This window comes from Mustela nigripes, unplaced genomic scaffold, assembly GCF_022355385.1.
Source record: "Mustela nigripes isolate SB6536 unplaced genomic scaffold, MUSNIG.SB6536 HiC_scaffold_30, whole genome shotgun sequence".
Taxonomy (NCBI): Eukaryota; Metazoa; Chordata; class Mammalia; order Carnivora; family Mustelidae; genus Mustela; species Mustela nigripes.
The window spans coordinates 62,613-81,562 of NW_026739445.1; the positions used below are offsets into that span (position 1 = coordinate 62,613).

Consider the following 18,950-nt stretch of genomic DNA (forward strand, 5'->3'; position numbering starts at 1 on the left):
CTGTTACTAACACAGCAGGCTCTGTGCTGGCCACTCTGTACACTGTGTGTGATTTCATTTCTTCCTTATGACAACCCTATGAGGTTGGTGCTTTGCCTCTTCTCAAAGCTTTTCTACCCCCTTCTTACCTCTTCTAAGATGCATTAGGATCAGGGACAAGAAAGTTCTAGTCTTGTCTTTTTTTTTAAAGATTATTTATTTATTTATTTGACAGAGAAATCACAAGTAGGCAGACGTAGGCAGAGAGGCAGAGAGGCAAAAGCAGTGTCCCCACTAAGCAGAGGGCGTGATATGGGGCTCAATCCCAGGACCCTGGGATCATGACCTGAAGGCAGAGGCTCAACCCACTGAGCCACCCAGGCGCCCCTAGTCTTATATTTCTAATGCAAAATGCTAACCTGGAGAAATTATATAGAAGAAATTCTTGAACTCATCCATCCATACTTCTGCAAGTCGTCTGTTATTTTTATTGATAATCTGTCCTGTGCCTCCTGGAAACGTGTAAGGTGTGGCTTTCCGAAACACATGTCCAACATGTGAGCAGGTGACGATCTCTAAAGTCCCTCCACATTGCCAGATCTGAAAACAATGATGGTTTATTTATTTATTTAAAATTTTTTTTTTTTTTTTTTTTTTTTTTTTTTTTATTTGACAGAGACACAGCGAGAGAGGAACACACACAGGGGGAGTGGGAGAGGGAGAAGCAGACTTCCTGCTGAGCATTAGGGAGCCAACCATGTGGCTTGATCCCACGACCCTGGGATCATGACTTGAGCTGAAGGCAGACACTTAGTCAAATGAACCACCCAGGTGCCCCTAAGTTTAAATTTAAATTCAAGTTTAAATTTTTTCTGTAGTATATGTATGGCTCATAGTCATGACCATGACAGTGAGGACACGGTTTTGACCATGGATTATTCAGCCGGAGTCCTATCTGTTCCTCCTTTTCCAAACTTGTCATAGCCTGTACAATAAACAGATCCTAGAAATACTCACTTGGACAGTTACAGGACACTGTCATCTTCATGAGAATAAAAACTAAAAATGGGTAAAAGAGGGATCAAGTTTGGGTTCATATTCTTAGTTTAATGAAATTATCCTTTTGCTCCTTTCAAAATGCATTTTTCTGTAAGTCAAGAATCGGTTATTTATAATTGAAACAGATTTTGAGAAGTTCTGATTCTATTAAATATTCAGTCTCTCTATTTTAAAGTTCCCTCAGGATCACAAAGTGATAATGGCTGGATGGGATTTCTAAGATGATCTAGAGTCCAAACCTCTCCTTTTCTAAGAGAGCAAAGTAATCCACTAGGAATGAAGTGACGTAGCTGGTTTAGGTTACAATGTAGTTCAATGTGGTTTGCACTGTAAGTTGTGTGTTTCCGGATGATTATTTCAGAAATACGCAATGTCACTTAACATGTTGATTTTAGTCAATGTGAAATACTGGGTTTTATATAAGGTTGACCGGGTTAAATTAAGTTGGAGCAATTTCAGAATTCTTTTGCCTTTTTCTATTAAAAAATGTAAAGCCGGTAAAGTGACCAGGTTTTATGTAAGCAGGAATAATTTTCACAACAGAAGGACAAAGCATATTACAGAAAGTGAAATTATGTTTTTGGCAGTCAAGTACCATAGTAGCATATAGAAACTACATATTGTTTTTTATTTTTAGAGCTTGAATTACTTCCTTGAAAATAACAAAAATTCAAAACAACTAGGGAATCTTGTGTAAGTTTTACAGTTTAACTATTAAGATCACTGATTTATTGGTTTAAAATACAGTTTATAAGGAACCTTAAGAGTAATACGAAATTTTTATGAACTGAGGTTTTTGAAGTCTGACAAAACTCACACTAAATTCAATTTTTATTTAGAGCTACATAATATGAATAATTAAAGTATATCTATATTTAGGGTTAAATAAAAGATTATTTTTTTCCCAAAAGGAACTTACCCTAAAGGAAATTTCTAGGTTTTCTCCTCCCCAAATATCCATTCCGGCATCGTATGTTCCAATCTCTTGAAAGTAATCTCTGTCTATTGAAAAAAGGCCTCCTGCCATTGTAGGTGTTCTGAAATTCAATCATAATACTATGCTGTTAATTTTAAAAATTTAAAATTTATAATAAGTTTTTATTTTAAAAGTTATTTCATTAACTGTTCAGAACTAGAGAACAAATGCTTTATCTTACACTCTTCAGAAACTTTCATAGGGACCTAAGGATTTTCTGTTTTTCTGCCATGTTATTTGGTCTTCAGACATGCTGACTGTTGGGCCTACCCTCTGTCACAGCTTGTGCCCTGAGAGCCTTCTCTGCCCCATCGCAAGGCCTCTCCTGCTTTCAGTACCTTTCTGGGTCCATAGGTCCTGACTAAGCTTCCATCTGAAACTCCTTAAACAGAAGTTAGTTATCATAATTCTCTTCATCTGACTGGGTATCTTCCCATAGTCCCTAGCAACTACACTGACTATATTAACTAACTATACTGACTAGACAGCCAACTGGATTTATGTTAGCAACTCTAACATACCAGGTTCTAAAGTGAGGCAAATACTTCAAAGAGGTAGACTGCATAGGATGAAAACACTGACATCCTTTTCCTAGTAGATGAGGAGTAGAGAATACAATCAGTCACTCCTAAGGGGACTGTTAGCCAGATCAAGAATGGTTCATTCTCTACAGAAGAGGGGCCCAATTCATCAGAACATGGCCCAGAGATGTAGAGTGGGTGCAAACAGGTGGAATTAAGCAGAGAAAGGATAACCAAGGAGGACTGATGTAAATGAGTATCAATCAACCACTTGATTTCCATGAAGGATGAGCATGGAGAAAAATGGACTCCGACTAGAAGAAAACAAGTTCCAGGGACAGAGGAGACAATGGTGATCACACTTCAGGATGAACTGTCACTTCCAATTCCATGCTCTAAAAACAGACGGATTCCATGCTATTAGAAGGGCTGCAGCATGTGCCTTTCCAGGACAAACAGTCATTTCCACATAAAAGTTAGGACATACATGGATTTTAGAAGAGAAAAAAAATGAGAAGTCTACTATGTTAGAAGTCAGAGGAAACAGGCCAACACCCAGAGTTACCATTTAGTACCAGGGTTTCTTGACCTAGGTTTTGAGAAATCTCTACATTTCTTAGAATTGTATGCTCAACCCGCTGTTTGTGCGTGTACACTTTCCCCCTGTTAGAAAAGACTCCTAGCTTTTATCAGATTTCTCAAAGAAGCCCACCATCTACGGAACGCTTAGGAACTCCCGATTTAGGTGGTTATTTCAATTGTCAGCAAATCCGTGGACAAGTACCTTTGCTATAGGAAAGGACTTAGCATAGAATTAACGAAATTCTCCTTAGCTTTGCCAGAACAGGACCCAAGGAAAAGGGAAAGCAGGCCTGAGAAGCCCGGGAGGCAAGAAAGCTAAGGCCTGGCCCTGACGGGCTCTCAGTGTTGACAGCGGCAGCAAGCTGATGCTGCCCCGACGAATCCCAGGATGGCTCAGAGACTCATGGTCTTGATTTCAAGGCTCTGAATAACGTCAAGATTCTTACCCCTTTCTGAAAAAAAATCTATAGATGACCAAGTATAATACAGGGGAAAAATCAGAATGTGTTCACGAAATCTTTTTTTATACTTCTGTCAATTCTGGTTATTTTTATATTTGAAACATGCTTTTCTAACCTCATCAGTCAGTAACTACCATCCAGATGGTACAAGTCTGAATTTACAAGCTTGTATTTTGTTTGGCGCTATGACCCACTTTTAGGTAATATTTTCACATTATAATTACGCTTAAATTAATTCAGGGATAATTGGATTTAAAGTTAAATATTATTATCCTTAACTGAAAGCATAAATCTGACAGATTTGCAAAATGTTGTTCATATAGGAATAAAAGAACTTACGCATGAAACCATCACTTTCCAGGTGCACTAGATTTATATAAATGAAAAATCCCAATTTTATTAATGGGTCAGAGGAGAAAGCCCTCTTTAATATAATAATGTCTGTGTGGCTCTTTACATATATGGTACACAAGTGTCTCATGTCTCTCAAAATATACTTAGAATCCTTTTGATACAATTCCCAAAGCTCCACTGTTCCCTTCCCTGTCTATAACACCTTGGGGAAAATGTCTGACAAAGTAGTTACCTGACAGGAAGAGTCCGATCACCTTTCCTTCGGTCCATCTCTCTTTGGGGAACTGGATACCAGCGGAAATTAAGCTTCCAGTTGAAGCCACCATAGGTCATATCAGAGCCTGCCATGTACTCAAAAGTATCATCACTGATCACATCAATGATAGGACAGACCACTGTTTTCCTAAAATTATAAAAGCAAATGAAAAAATCTTCACTTTCCTTTTTGAGGGACAGCATAACAACTATATTATAATTATATGCTAAGTGCTTTTAAAATAAAAGTACATTCTACAATGTTAAAAGCAATGGTGGAAAAATTTCCTGCTGTATCCTACTAAGTTAGCATAATTATTATTTTTTTTAATGTGTGAGAGAGAATGAGAGAGAGAGAGGGAAGGAGGGAGGAGAGCACTGGCGGGGGGGAGGGACAGACAGCCTTAAGTGGCCTCTGAGCTGAGCACGATGCCAGGCTCTTTCTCATGACCCAAGCTGAACCCAACAGTCGGACACTTAACTGACTGGGACACCCAGGTACCCTTAAGCAAGCTTCATTACATACCATACTTGCAACTGTTGATAATCCTCCATTCCCTTTTCATTCAGACTTTGATGTATTTGCCACATGTAAAAACACTTCAAATATTTCCAGCTTTCAAAAGTAATAGTTTTAAATGATTATGTATTTAATCATTTTAAGGTAAGTTTTCTTAGTAAATTCTTGGATATTTGTGTTCCTTATAGTTTTTTGCTCTTAAAACTACAAGCACTGGGTGTTACACGCAATTAATGAATCACTGAATACTACATCAAAAACTAATGATGTACTATATATGCCAGCTAATTGAATGTAATCATACAAAATAAAATACTTTTTTCAAAAAATAAAAAGATAAAATACTAAGTGCAAATGTTCATATAATCAGTATTTTGCTTTTAAGATAGGAATGGGTTTACTGAATTAACGGAATGAACTTTTTCTGTAGCACTCAATCTTTACCGCTTTCCATATACATAGGTATATGTGTATATTTCTCCCTGTAGCTTCTTTATAAAGCTATCGACTTTGGACGATATTTTCTTACATTTTGTTGCCAATATAATGTTAAATAGTATCTTACAATTTAAAATTTTTTGTTTTCTAGTTATTAGAAAGGATATTTTCCCTGCAGGATTGTATCTATTCATACAAATTGTCTGATTCCCCCAGATATTAAAAATTTTTTCTGTTGGTATTGCGGTATTTTTTATGAACCTGAAAAAACTTCCACATGACCATAGCTCCTTCCTAGGAAAGGTGCACCACAAAGAGTCCCTGGCAGTCACATTCTGGAGTATGTAACCTTTCTCATCTTCCCCATCCGCACCATCTTCATCTTTCCTGTATTGTTTAAGGAATCTTTCCCTACACCAAAATCATAAAGATATTCTCCTATGCCGTCTTAAAGAGGATTACATTTTTGCTTTTCATATTTAAGTCTTTAGTCCTCATGGAGTTGATTTTGGTATGATATACAGTAAGTGTCCAACTACATTTATTTTCCTTACAGATAACCAATTATTCCAGCATGATTTATTTGATGGTCTTTTTTTTCCTCTGTGGTAATTATCAATGTCTTTGTCATAAGTCAAGTTTCCATATAAACATGGGATTGTTTCTAGACATTACTGTTTCACTAGTCTATTTGTGAATTTCTGCATCAGTAGGTCACTGCCACAATTAAGATAGCCTCAAAATAAATCTTGGTATCTGGTAGTGTGCCAGCACTGTTGTATGTGACTCTTCTTCTTCAAGGGTATCTTAGCTATTTTATTTTTATAATAACAGATGTTTATTGAATGTTTCCTATGGTCTAGGCATGGGTACATAAATTTTCTCAGATTTAAAAAAAAATACGCATTTCCACATAACAGAACCAGCCAGTTCCTCCAAGAACATTCTGTTGAGATTGCAAGTGGAAATGTACTGAATTTATAGTTCAATGTGGGGAGAAGAGCTATTTTTACTTTTCTATCCATGAATATCATCCTCTTCTCTACTTAGATTATCTTCTAGTAAATTTCAAGTGTTCTATTTTATGGATTTTAAAAAATATTATTTGAGAGACCCTGTGAGCACAGAAATGGGAGGGCAGAGGGAGAGGGACAGACTCCCCACTGAGCACAGAGCCTGATGCAGGGCTCGATCCTTGGACCCTGAAATCATGACCTAAGCCAAAGTCAGACATCCAACTGACTGAGCCACCCAGGTGCCCCACCGGTATTTTGTTAAACATATTCCTAATTACAGCTTTTGATTTCTACTGCTATTATAAATGGGATCATTCCTTTTTTTCTTTTTACATCATATTTTCTAACTATTCTTTGTTGTTGTGGAGAAAGCTTTTCTATAGAGACCTTATATTTGGCAACACTGCTAAATTATTATCTCTACTGTTTTGTGTAAGACTTTTTTTCATTAAGAACACATCATCTGGGGGTGCCTGGGTGGCTCAGGCATTAAGCATCTGCCTTCGGCTCAGGTCATGATCCCAGGTCCTGGGATTGAGCCCCACAGTGGGCTCCCTGCTCTGCGGGAAGCCTGCTTCTCCCTCCCCCACTCCTTCTGCTTGTGTTCCCTCTCTCACTGTGTCTCTCTGTCAAATAAATAAAATCTTTAAAAAAAACAAAAACAAAAACAACACACCATCCTCAATTGACAGTACTTTTCCTTTGTAATCCTTATACCCTTTCTTTTTTTTTAATTTTTTATTTTATTTTTTTACTAACATACAAAGTATTATCAATGTATTATTAGCCCCAGGGGTACAGGTCTGTGAATCGCCAGGTTTACACACTTCACAGCATTCCCCATAGCACATACCCTCCCAAATGTCCATAATCCAACCACCCTCTCCCCAGCAAACCTCAGTTTGTTTTGTGAGATTAAGAGTCTCTTATGGTTTGTCTCCCTCCCGATCCCATCTTGTTTCATTTTACACCTTTTATTTCTTATACTCCTGTAAAACGTAAAGCTTCCAATAATACTAACTATTAGTAGTAATTCAGGGCATCATAAGGATGCACCATATCTTTGAGAAAATATTTTGGGATGGGGCTATGTGGCTTAGTCCATTAAGCATCGGACTCTTTGATTTCAACTCTGGTAATGATCTCAGGGTCATGAGATCAAGCCCTGTTGTCAGGCTCTGCACATGGAGCCTGCTTAGGATTCTCTCTCTCCCTCTCACCTGCATGTACTCTTTATCTCTCTCAAAAAAAAAAAAAAAATCAACTTTTTTCTATTAATAAGATGTTTGCTAGTTAAAGCTTTTTTGAAAAGCCATCCTTCTTCAGATTAGTAAATTTCCATTCTGTACTAGTTCACTAAGTACTTTTAATTATAAACGGATGTTCAATTTAATCACAAGTGAACACATTTTTTATTTATTAAAGTGATGACAGATTTTTAATGATAGGTTTCAATCAGTTTTAGAAATGTTAATGAGAATGTATTATGTGAACTGGTTTTATATTATTAAACTAAACCAATTAGTCATATTTTCTTTTACATATTTTTCACATAAAAATAAAAATATTTTGGGGTGCCTGGGTGGCTAAGTCAGTTAAGCATCTGCCTTCAACTCAGGTCATGATCCCAGAGTCCCAGAATCAAGCCTTGTGTTGGGCTCCCTGCTCAGCAGAGAGCCTGCTTCTCCCTCTCCCTCTACTGTTCCCCCCGCTAGTGCTTGCGCTTGCGCGCTCTCTCTCTCTCACTAACCCTCTCTCTCATATAAATACATAAAATCTACATTATATATATTATATATTTATATATGTGTGTGTATTTTATATAATTATTTTTCCCTCCTAGTGGACTCGATTTTCTGGTATTATGACATTTTTTGTTACTGTTCATGAGTGGGTTTGTGTAATTTTCCATATATTTATTTTCTGGCTATGCTATCAAAGTTATATTAGTCTTATGAAGAGCCGAGTTGCTTCCTCCCTTCTTTTTCTATATTGTTTACAAATTCTTAGGGGAGACTTGTTTCCCTGTCACCACCGCATACCAAGGTTGAAACAGGCAAGTTTTCTTTGATGTGGTAGGATGTATTTCTCATTCTCACTCACACAGAGGTACAAGATCCTAGCTTTACACAGGTGTTTGCTCTTCCTTCTCCAGCCTTAGGCAGGGCCTAGACCCAGTCTCCTACCTTCCCACCCATTTGTCTATCAAGTCAAGAGAGGTTCTGTGTCCTCTAAGTTTGGCAGAACCTCTCCAAGTGAGATCTGATTTTAGTGTTTGGACCACTCACTCATCTCACTTTGCTTTGACGTTTGCAAAACTTGACTTCAGTGCCAGCTCACTGATGTATTTAAAAACATGTCTTACAATTTATCCGGCATTTAAGCTCTTTCAGTTGGAAATGTAAGTCAGGACACCTAATCTACCATACAGCCCAAACTGGAAATTGTGGTTCTCAGTTTAGTCAATCCCCCCTTTCATTTCTGCCATTTCCTCACACTGCTGCTTTCTCTCCCTGGGCCCAGGCTCCTGCTCACGTGTGGTCTTATGCAAGCTAGGATTTCCCAAATCAGCCAGGCACTACTCCTAGAAAACCATTTACAAAGATGGTCTCTTCCTTCTTTAGGCACTGTTCTTCCTAACGCTGCTGTACCTTCTTATTGCCCCAATGCTGGTTTTCCCCATTTATTCACCTTTGAAAGGGCGAGATATAGTCCCAGTATTTGCTAACAGAACAGATGCAATGGCTTTTGCCATGTTTCATTCAACTAGTACAGTTTACCTTACTAAAATCTAAACCTTAATGCTAAGTTGGCACAGACAGCCTCTGGCACAAACTGCAATGACAAGAAGAAATTCAACTAATGTTAAGTCTAGCAGATGGAAGTTAGCTTCTCTCCGGATACACAAGAACTATGCCAGGGACCAGGAGCAGGTAATTCTTTGAAAAATGCATGCATTGCTCCCACTGCTCTTCCTGTATCATCAGAGAGTACAGTGCTTCTCCATATACAATGAAGCACTGTAAGATACACTGTGTATCTCCCCACCCCCCTTCTTCTTCTTGCCATGCATCAAGCTGAGGGCTAGAGTCCCAGTAAGGAAGGAGACAGGGATGAGATGACCTGCCTGCTCCAGTATTAGCCTTAGACAGAGGGGGCAATAGTTTTATCTTACGTTTCCTGAGGTCACTGTCTTCTGTTCTGCTCCCATTTAGTAAATAGAGCATAAGGTAAACATCTGAACATGTTTCCTAATCCAGCCTCACCAACAAGACTACAAACATTTCTTTGTGATTATCTTCCCTTTTAGTTTAGAGTTCTTCATGGGTATTTTAAAGGAAACTTCAGAGGAAGTTATTTTTGCATTTATCTATATACTCAGAATTTTTCAGCTTATTATACCATTTAGGACAAACACACTGAAAACAAATGTATAGACTTGAGAAACTTACCTGTCATGTTTGATTCTGGCTAAGAGAGGCTCCAGCCATCCCACTGTACATTCACAGTGAGCATCTAAGAAGGTGATCACTTGGCCTTTAGACACAGCAGCTCCTTTTAATCTAGCTCTGATCAAGCCAGAACGTTGTTCCATTCGAATTACATGAACTGGTACTTTTAATTTTTTCACGTAACTCTCCAGAGGTCTTTTTAAAAAGTCTGAAAAATTAATAAAACAAAAAAATGGTACATGAAAAGACTGACCTGGTGCTACCCAGATGTAAAGCAATTCTGATGCGCAATACTCATTCAGCAACTATTTCCTGAGCACTTTTAGTGAAGCTCCCATTTCACTACAGGGAGCTTTTTTATCTCCTGAGACAACGTCCTAGATTTGCCTCTATCTTATTACATGAAGAATTAGGAGAAATCTTTGGGCTCAGGCTCAGTCAAAGACAAAGTTCCCTAAGCAACTGGGCCAGTTCACTTCTTCTTTTTCTAATCATGCTTAAGGATCAGGAGTAGAAAGAAAGTAGTCGAAGAACATTAACTCCAGACCTCTGTAGACCGAAGGAACAGAACATGCAACAACTGTTAGAATTCAGACAGTTGTGGGATTTCTTCAAGATCCAACTCGATGGGCGCCTGGGTGGCTCAGTGGGTTAAGCCGCTGCCTTCGGCTCAGGTCATGATCTCAGGGTCCTGGGATCGAGTCCCACATAGGGCTCTCTGCTCAGCAGGGATCCTGTTTCCTCCTCTCTCTCTCTCTGCCTGCTTCTCTGCCTACTTGTGGTCTCTCTCTGTCAAATAAATAAATAAAATCTTTAAAAAAAAAAAAAAAATTAAAAAAAAAAAAAAAGATCCAACTCGAGACTCACTGTCTTATGGACTACCACAGTCTTAAACTATGTAGTTCTTCTGCAGGAGGCAGTAAGTGAGGTCAAGCTCAGAAGGAAAATGCTGGATCAAACAGAGTTCCTTAGCAGACAGGTAGATCTAAGTAACAAAGGTTATAAGAGGGAAGCGCAATTGAAGGAAAGGGGGGGAAAGGAGAAGGAAAGGAAGGGGCTGTGTGAAACCAGCATCTCTTCTGGAGTGTTCAGATAGAGGTTATGTCTCTGAGCCAAGGAAGTCTTACCTCCAAAGTACGTATTGGACTTTAAAAAGCAGGAAAGGCTCAGCTTCCTCAACACAAAGAGAAAGAATTTTTCAGCTCAGGTTAGTTTGTGGAATTACTGCTAGAGAAGTTTTTGAGGGTGATATGGTCAAATGTCCTTCCAACTAGTCCCAACAGGCCAGTTAGGAGGAGGAAAAACTTGAGAGAGAACTGCTGGGACTCCCAGGACTAGCTCTGTCCCACAGGATTCTCATAAGGGGAAGGTCCCAGAGAGCATGGTGTATGTATTAAGGGTCTCCTTAAGTACTAAACATGGGAATCCAAAGGGCTTCCTATGTAGCGCAGAGAGAAAGACAAATAGGAGTGATAAGGTTCTTGCCTGCTTGAACTGGTGAGACCAGAATGACTCAATAATGAAATAATCAGGATAAGAAAATTTGAAAGTGAAAGGTCTACGACCCCACCATACCATACTACTGATTGTTTCCAGTTTTGCTAATGTATTTCCTAATTAATTTGGGCTAAAAACAGTATCTGTAAAATAGCTGGAGTAGAACTCCTACGAGGTCACCACTGTGATTTTATGAACCAAATCTTAGGGTCAGAGAGCTGTAACTCCATTCTGAATAAAAAGGCGGGGGGAACATCAATCCTGGAGTAGAGCAAGATTCTGCAATGGCAGCTACCATTTTCTGTTTGGCACAATGCCAGGCTCTTTACCCATTTTATATCATTTAATCCTGACAATAGCAATGCTATGAGACTGTCACTACACATATTTTAGACACACAAATATGAGACTTAGAATCTAAAATGAACCAATGAAAGTCACACAGCTTGTTAAGGAGTGGACCAAGATTCAAACCCTGGTCTGCCTGACTTCAAAGCTCATCTTTTCATCCACAACAAGAAATCCCAGAAGGGAACTTGAGAGAGAAAAATTGAGGACTGTGGAATCACCTGCACTAACACAAATTTAACTTTATGTGCAGAGTGTGATGGACTCCTACGTGATGGGGTGTGGGGTATGTTTTAGGGCTTCAGACCAGTTGAGGCTGGGTGTGTCATACACAAGATGTCTCCCAATAAGCTTTCCCAAAAATATCAGACAGCTTAAAGTCTTCTTAAGAATCAAAGCAATCTAATTCCCAAATCCCACGTCTCTGAAAGTTAAAATACTCTGTCCTCTCTATAAATAAAATGAAAAATGCATGATTCTCTGGTCTGGCAGCTCAAAACAGTTGCCATATTTTCTTGGCATCTTCGTTCTACATCTTTGTGGCCTTCATGCAATAAGGCTAAGAAATAGGTGTCTGGGCGCCTGGGTGGCTTAGTTTGTTAAGTGTCTGCTTTCAGCTCAGGTCATGATGCCAGGATTCTGGGATCGAGTCCTGTATCAGGCTACCTGCTCGGTGGAGAGCTTGCGCTTCCCTCTCCCTCTGCCCCTTCCCCCTGCTCATGCATGCGTGCGCTCTCTCTCCCACTTACTCCCTCAATTACTACTCTCAAATAAACAAATAAAAAAAATCTTATAAAAAGAGAAAAGAAAAGAAAAGAAATAGGTGTCTTCCTAAAAGAGGATATAGAATTATGTACCCAGGGATAATTCTACAAAAATGAAGCCATGGGAGGTTAAGTGACTATGAGTAGAAGCTACTATGTCATCTAAAAATAAGGTAGCATCTTATTTATCAGAATATCTTTATAGCTATTAGCCTATAAATGGATCCCTCAGCATCTTTCCATCAGGGAACGTGAGACTGCTAGAGAGGGTGTTGGGAAAATTTCACTGCTTACAGGAACATCTGAGAAATCTTCGAGCAGTCGAAACAACAAGGAATTTAGAGTCTAAAAAATCTGACTCCTAATCCCTACTAAATAAGAATCTCTGCTTCCTTTTGCGAAAGATGAGAAAAACAATAGTCCTCTCAGATTAGGAACATTATATCAGTCCTAAGTCTTAAGATAACCTTCTGAGATGATGATTACATAACTTCTGACATGGAGTGGGGACTCATCCAGACTCTGTCTTCATTTTAGACCCTGTAACTGTGATGTTATTACACGTGAGTTATGTAGCATTTAAGAGGCAAGCGCTAGGTTTACGCTAAGCCTCACCAGTAAAACGGGGATAATTATAGTGCCTACTTCATACCTAATAAATGGAGCTACTGACAACTCAGCAGTTCAACTATGAAAATGGGTATCCTGAGGCCAGAAGCAAACCAGGCACGCTAACGCAACCTAATTAGAAGTCTGCATAGACAAAAAGTAGAGGCAAGAGTTAACTGACTGGTAGATCACTCTTTCATTCACTCGTTAAATTCTGGACTATTTATGCAATAAGTGCTGTGGGCAATGAGGAAAGAGGGGTAGGCACACATGCCCGACGGAGTGTAGAGTCTGGTAGGCGAGATGGTCTTTAAACAGATAAATAGTTAAAACTCTGATGAGAGCTATGGAGTGTAATGTTCCAAAACATGTTCAGAGGGACCCGACCTGGTCTTGGGAGTTCAAGGAAGGCCTCTCTAAATATATCTCGATTCTGAGTAAACATGTGAGCTGAACTGTGGGGATGGGGTGGCCAGGGGATGGCTTGGGATGTGAGGAGAGATGCAGGCAGAGGCCGAGTCATACAGGCCTCCGAGGAACGGGGTTAGACAGAAATGCCAAGATCAGAGCAGCATGTTTAAAAGCTCCCAGGGCATGCAGCAAGAACAGAGGGGGGAAGGCGAGGGTGTGTGTGGGAAGGCCAGACCAGCAGTCTGTTTCAGTAGCCCAGGTGAGAAGTAAGGGTGCCTTGCCCCTGTCTCATGAGTAAGAAAGTTACATAAAAACAGAGCTTGCTCTGGTTGTAGGGCCTACCAGTTACCATCCAAATAAGAGAGCCAAAGAAAGTTAGACTAGGGAATTCTCAATCTGGATAAAAGGACTATAGTTGTAACCACAACAACACAATACCTGGTGGTTCCCAACCATCAGAAATAGTGAGCCACACATCTGAGGCTTTCCAAGGAGGAAGATGGAGAACCAGACTCCTGACCAGGTCTCTGGGGTAGGCAGGACTACTGGGTCTTGCTGAGTGAACCAAGAGCCCCAAGTAGAGCCATGAAGTAGATCTTGGTCCACGTTTCTCTTATAGATATGTACAGGTAGGGTGATTAAGAAGGGCCCCAGTGAGGAAGGGAAATTATTATTAGTATATGTGACTTTGTCAAGTTAGAGCTGTGGGCACATGTGTCTTTGATTAGGTCATGTCCTACAAAAATGTGCTTACACACAGCCCTCCCAGGCACAGAAGAGAAGATCAGAGAACACAAAGGAGGAAATGGAAAAATAATTCGCTTCGTCTGAGGAAAAACAGCTCTCCTTGAGGAATATTTAATCTAGCAAATATCAACACGTAAGTAAAACAAACACAAGTCACTTCCAGGCTGTGTTTGTATATATTCCTGCTTCAATGAACTTGGGCTAATTTTCTTAAAGAGGGATTAATTAACTCCTAGCAAACAATTATCCACACGAGGGTTTACACTTCTATTGTCAACAATAACTCTTTAAGTGTGCTATTCTTAATTTCTAACACCTCACTCATTTTGACATTAATTACATTACATACTATTATTTAAATGCTTTGTGTGTTTATAAATGGTCATCTTAATCACATTAAGGCGGTAAGCTATATTATTTTTTGTTTATACTTCTACAATTTGGCACAGTGGTAAGATTTAAACTGTTATTAATGTGCAAATTACTTCCCATAATTAAGACATGAAGTTATTGTGATTAAATTTACATACTTAGTATAGTTACGGAAAGAGACGTAAAATACTAAAAGAAAACACCTTAGCAGATGCAAAGAGAGATTTGGCGAGAAAGTTAAGTAGCAAAAGAGCTTGAAATGATGGTCAGGAAGTCTAAGGCTGGTGAAGGAAGGAAGGAAGAGCCATTTTCTGTAGTTCTTCTAAATTTTTCTCATGAGAGCACAGGAACATCGGGGGGATGAACATAAGACACCAATGGTCCTCAACAGTGGTGTGAGAAAAAGCGCCTGGGAAATGCTGGGTATGTCGGAGTTTAACAGGTTTCCCTACAGATGCGACTTAGCAGAGCCTTTTTTCACGCCGTGGTGTAAACTCTCTAAGAAGGATTCAAAATAAATAACGTTAGCTCAAGGTACTTTTAAAAACTTTCCTAAGAGAGTGTTTCATGAGATAATTTGAGAGATTCTACGCTTGTGAAAAATTCTGAGATTCCTGGAAGAGTAAGAGTCACTGTAGAAATTTCTTATGAGGTCAGAGTCATATTACATATCACTCTCCTAAGTTCCTTCCTCACCCTTTTATATAACTAGCTATAGGTCATTCCTGAACCTAGGAATGGAGAAAATGGAAAAACCTAAGAATAATCTGGAGAACAAAGTCTCACCTAGCTAAGGTTCCATTTTCCTGTCAGAGGTACTTCCCACTACACATAGAATTCAATTTCTCCATCCTGGCTCCAAGGAGGATCCAGTCTCTCTCCATTAACTCATGACTGCAGCTTCCCACAAGGAAAATTCTAACAAAATCATGTGGGTTTTTTCACTGTTCTGCATAAATCTTTATATTATATACATTATTTCTTTTTAAAAAAAGATTAAGCTGTGACACAAATGTTAATTATGGTAATATTTTAAGTTTCACAAGGGCATAATTTTTTGCATATGTGAATGAGTCTAAATGCCACCAATACTTTTAGGATAAATTAGAAGTCTGAATAAAATTATTAGGTTAAAAATGATACCGACGTTTCTTAACCATTAATGATAAAAGCTTAGTATATTACTGGCATTAAAATTTAAAATTTACCTCTTTCACTGGCATCATCTACTAGAACAATTTCTTCTAGCATGTGTCTTGGTGAGCGATTAATGACACTATGGACAGTTCGCAGAAGTGTGCTCCAAGCCTCATTGTGGAAAACAATCACCACACTGGTTGTAGGAAGATTATCTGGATACACCTTTGTTTTACACCTAGAGACAAAGCAAATGCCTTTATAAAAAGTGACTGTTAAAACAGCATATTCAATGCATCTGGAGTAGGAGGGATAATAGAACAATAAAGACAGTTTGCTCTAGTGGTGGGACTCCTGGTAACTGTTCATTTAAGTCTGGGTTAATGCTGCATGTTTAACAAAGAGTACCTATTTAAAATTCTATGTTTAGACTTAAATTGTCTTAGAGATATGAACTATATTCTTAAAATTAGGCCTCTCTTCCTGATCAGTGTCTTCTGCTGATTCATTTTAATGGACAATGTACTAAGACTACATCACCAATCGGAAACTCAATGTGTTTCAAGAATTCAATTAGACAAAAAAAATCAGAAACACTGAAAGTCTATGCAATTTAATAATCTAAAAAAAAAAAAACCTTCCACAAAGGAAAAGAACTAATATTTACTGAGTATTTTGTATTAGGTACAAAAGCTTCCTAAGAATTCTGGGAGGTACCTGGAGCCACATTTCACAGAGAAGCTGAGGACAGACATAAACGGGAGTGGCAGAGCTTGATGAGGACTCACAGTCCGTGCTCTGTTCAACAAACGCTTGATGCTGTCTCCTCCATGGTGAAATTATATGGTAAAAACTATATCTAGAAATACAACAAAAAGACCAAACACACCCAAACTATATGCACACAAAATCGATGTATTAGTTGTATGTTTCCAGCACTTTGTTAGGCAACATGGTCTCTCCCGCCGGTCTCATCTGCTATGGAGCTACTGCACGAGTGAGACCGGGAACAGCAGCAGGCAAGCGGACATCAGGGGATGCGGTTTAGAACATCTGCACTCCTAAAAATGCACATGGAATTCTTTCGTAGGTATCTCCAAACTCCAACCGTTGGTTCCAGCCTTCTCTTTCCACCTTGATTTCCAGCTCTCACAAGCTCCTCAAACCTCATGGTCTCTCCCATCTCCTGTTAGACCTGCCAGTGGGACTGGAGACAGGAAAGAAGGGGGCGGAACCGAGGAAAATGCCAATAAGCCCTTCTTCTGAAGCAGCCATGACAGCCTCGCTACTGAAAGTGTCGCCCGAGGGCTGCTGGCTGGCAGCTAGAAGGAAGGAAAATGGGAGGGGAAAGACATGACAAGGGCCAGGGGCTGAAAGGAGAATCAGAAGGAGGAGTTCCCTGGGGGCCCATCAGCACCAGTTCCTCCTCTCTCCAAAGAGGAAAGGAGAAACAAAACGCTTCCATTGTCCTTCATTATATCCCTCTTCAGCCCCTACCATTGTCTTGACCGTTCTTCCCTTCACAGTGTGCTCTCCATCTCCTTCTACTAGTAACCCCACTCCCACTTACAGGCCTACAGACTCCTTTCTACACCAGTCTGTGCCCCTCACCCTGGGTTCACTCCAAACCCCACTAGGAGCCACCACACAGCCTGCCGCCCTGTCTACAGCTCCTTTCCTCCAAGTCCAGGCCACAGAGGTGAGGCCCAGAAGACCAGGTGCTTGGCTCTGGGAAGGATATTTGCCCTTAGCATTCCAAGTAATACTTCTGAGAACAACTTCCCATTAAAACTGTTATGTTATAAACAGAGGCTAGATTATACATTTATACTCAGTACTATATGCTTCAGGTACATCACAGGTGAGCAAGCCAAGACACTCATGCTTTCATCCCGAATGCCTAACTCACAGACTGTTGGCACAGGACTTTGAAATCAGGAATGGGCCTGTATATGGGTAAAGGGAGCTCAGAAAAAGAGTTTCTAATATTATTTAACTGAAGCGTACTAAGTCAGATATGACTTCTCTTCCCAAATTAATCCCACTCATTACTGCAGGAGAACTAGGAAGCAGAGGATCAGCCAGAGCAACTACATAGCTGCTGGCTTACCAAACAACAAAAGAATGAAATCAAGTGAGACACAGAAGATGACTAAGCAAACTGCGCAGTGTATAAGCAGTACCAGTAGCTGTGTGCACGGCTAGCAAGTGGACAGGAAGAAGAGGAAATTCTGAGAAGAGATTCTGCAGAAGAGAAGAAATAGGTCAGACTTATTTCTTGGAAGACACAGGAAAGAATTCAATTCTGAAACTATATGGAAAGAAAGACCATAAAGACAGTAAGAACACTAGAAATAGAGACTAAAATGGAAATCGTTCAGAGAGGATGAAAGAATCAAAAAGCAAAGCACAAACCAGGATCCAGACAAAAAGGAAAATAATTTCCTAAATCAGTTAAATTTAATCATTCAGAGAATACAGGGAATTCATAAATATTCTCTCAAAATAGCATAGGAAATATAGAGAAAGTATGAAAAAGTCAACATAACTGATCTCAGAACATGTAAGCCCCACCCCAACCTGGGAAATATATAGGGCACTCAAGGAAAACCAAAGATCCTTTCAGCCTTCTAGTTAAGCTACTCCCATGGAGGGACCAACTATGCCCACCAGTAGGGAATCATTCTGGGGGTGGGAGTAGGTGGGAGTAGGGGATCATTCTGGGGGTGGGGGACACAGAGCTGAGGGTGAGCAGGAAGGCCACAGCTGTGTTACCAAGCAGCTTTTTTCCCCACTCTGTCCCAACTGAGTCTTTCATCCTGAGGAATGAAGATTAGCTAGTGTAGGACTGTGCTACTATTAAAAAAAGTTACATGCAGGTTTCACAACAGGGTGTAGGTTGGGGAAAGAGGGAAAAGAAGAGGCTGAACTTTTTACTGAAATTATAATACGCATACAAAAAGCAGACAGATCATAAGCACGAATGAGCTTCCACCAAGTGAATGCATCAGCACCCAGATGAAGAAACAGACTGTGACCTGTACCCCAGAAGGTTCTTTTGTGCTCCCGCCCAAAGTAACCAGTATGCTGGGCCTTTAGCATTGCCGATGAACTGTCTTTTGTTTGAACTTTAATTTAAAGGGAATAATATAGAGCAACAGTTCTCAAACTTTTGACTCATAACCCCTTTGTGTTTAAAAACTGATGATCCCAAAGCACTTTTATGTAAAGTACAGCTGCTGGTATTTATGTTACACACTGAAACAGAAAATCTTAAAACCTAAGAATATACAAAGACATATTATGCTATCAGAGGTGATCCATGCTATCACAGAGTGTGCCCATTATGGATTTATTGCCTCTTAGATCCAAATACACCCTCCACTGCCTGCTCTGTGATCATGCGACTGGCTCCTATAAGTATGTCGTCTTTGCAGCTGGCAAAAGGCATA

General features: G+C 39.6%; 1 protein-coding gene across 1 annotated transcript in view; it reads right to left on the minus strand.

Moving 5' to 3' along the window:
* LOC132008070 (polypeptide N-acetylgalactosaminyltransferase 1-like) overlaps window positions 1-18,600 on the minus strand; it is a 33,412-nt gene extending 14,812 nt beyond the window's left edge. Inside the window, exons 1-7 of the mRNA XM_059386461.1 lie at window positions 18,543-18,600; window positions 16,694-16,820; window positions 15,570-15,736; window positions 9,614-9,821; window positions 4,165-4,335; window positions 1,958-2,075; window positions 399-579 (exon numbers count right to left, since the gene is read on the minus strand). Of these exons, the coding sequence (XP_059242444.1) occupies window positions 399-579; window positions 1,958-2,075; window positions 4,165-4,335; window positions 9,614-9,821; window positions 15,570-15,736; window positions 16,694-16,820; window positions 18,543-18,600 (1,030 nt within the window). The remainder of the gene's footprint in view (window positions 1-398; window positions 580-1,957; window positions 2,076-4,164; window positions 4,336-9,613; window positions 9,822-15,569; window positions 15,737-16,693; window positions 16,821-18,542) is intronic.
* Between the last annotated feature and the right edge of the window lie 350 nt (window positions 18,601-18,950).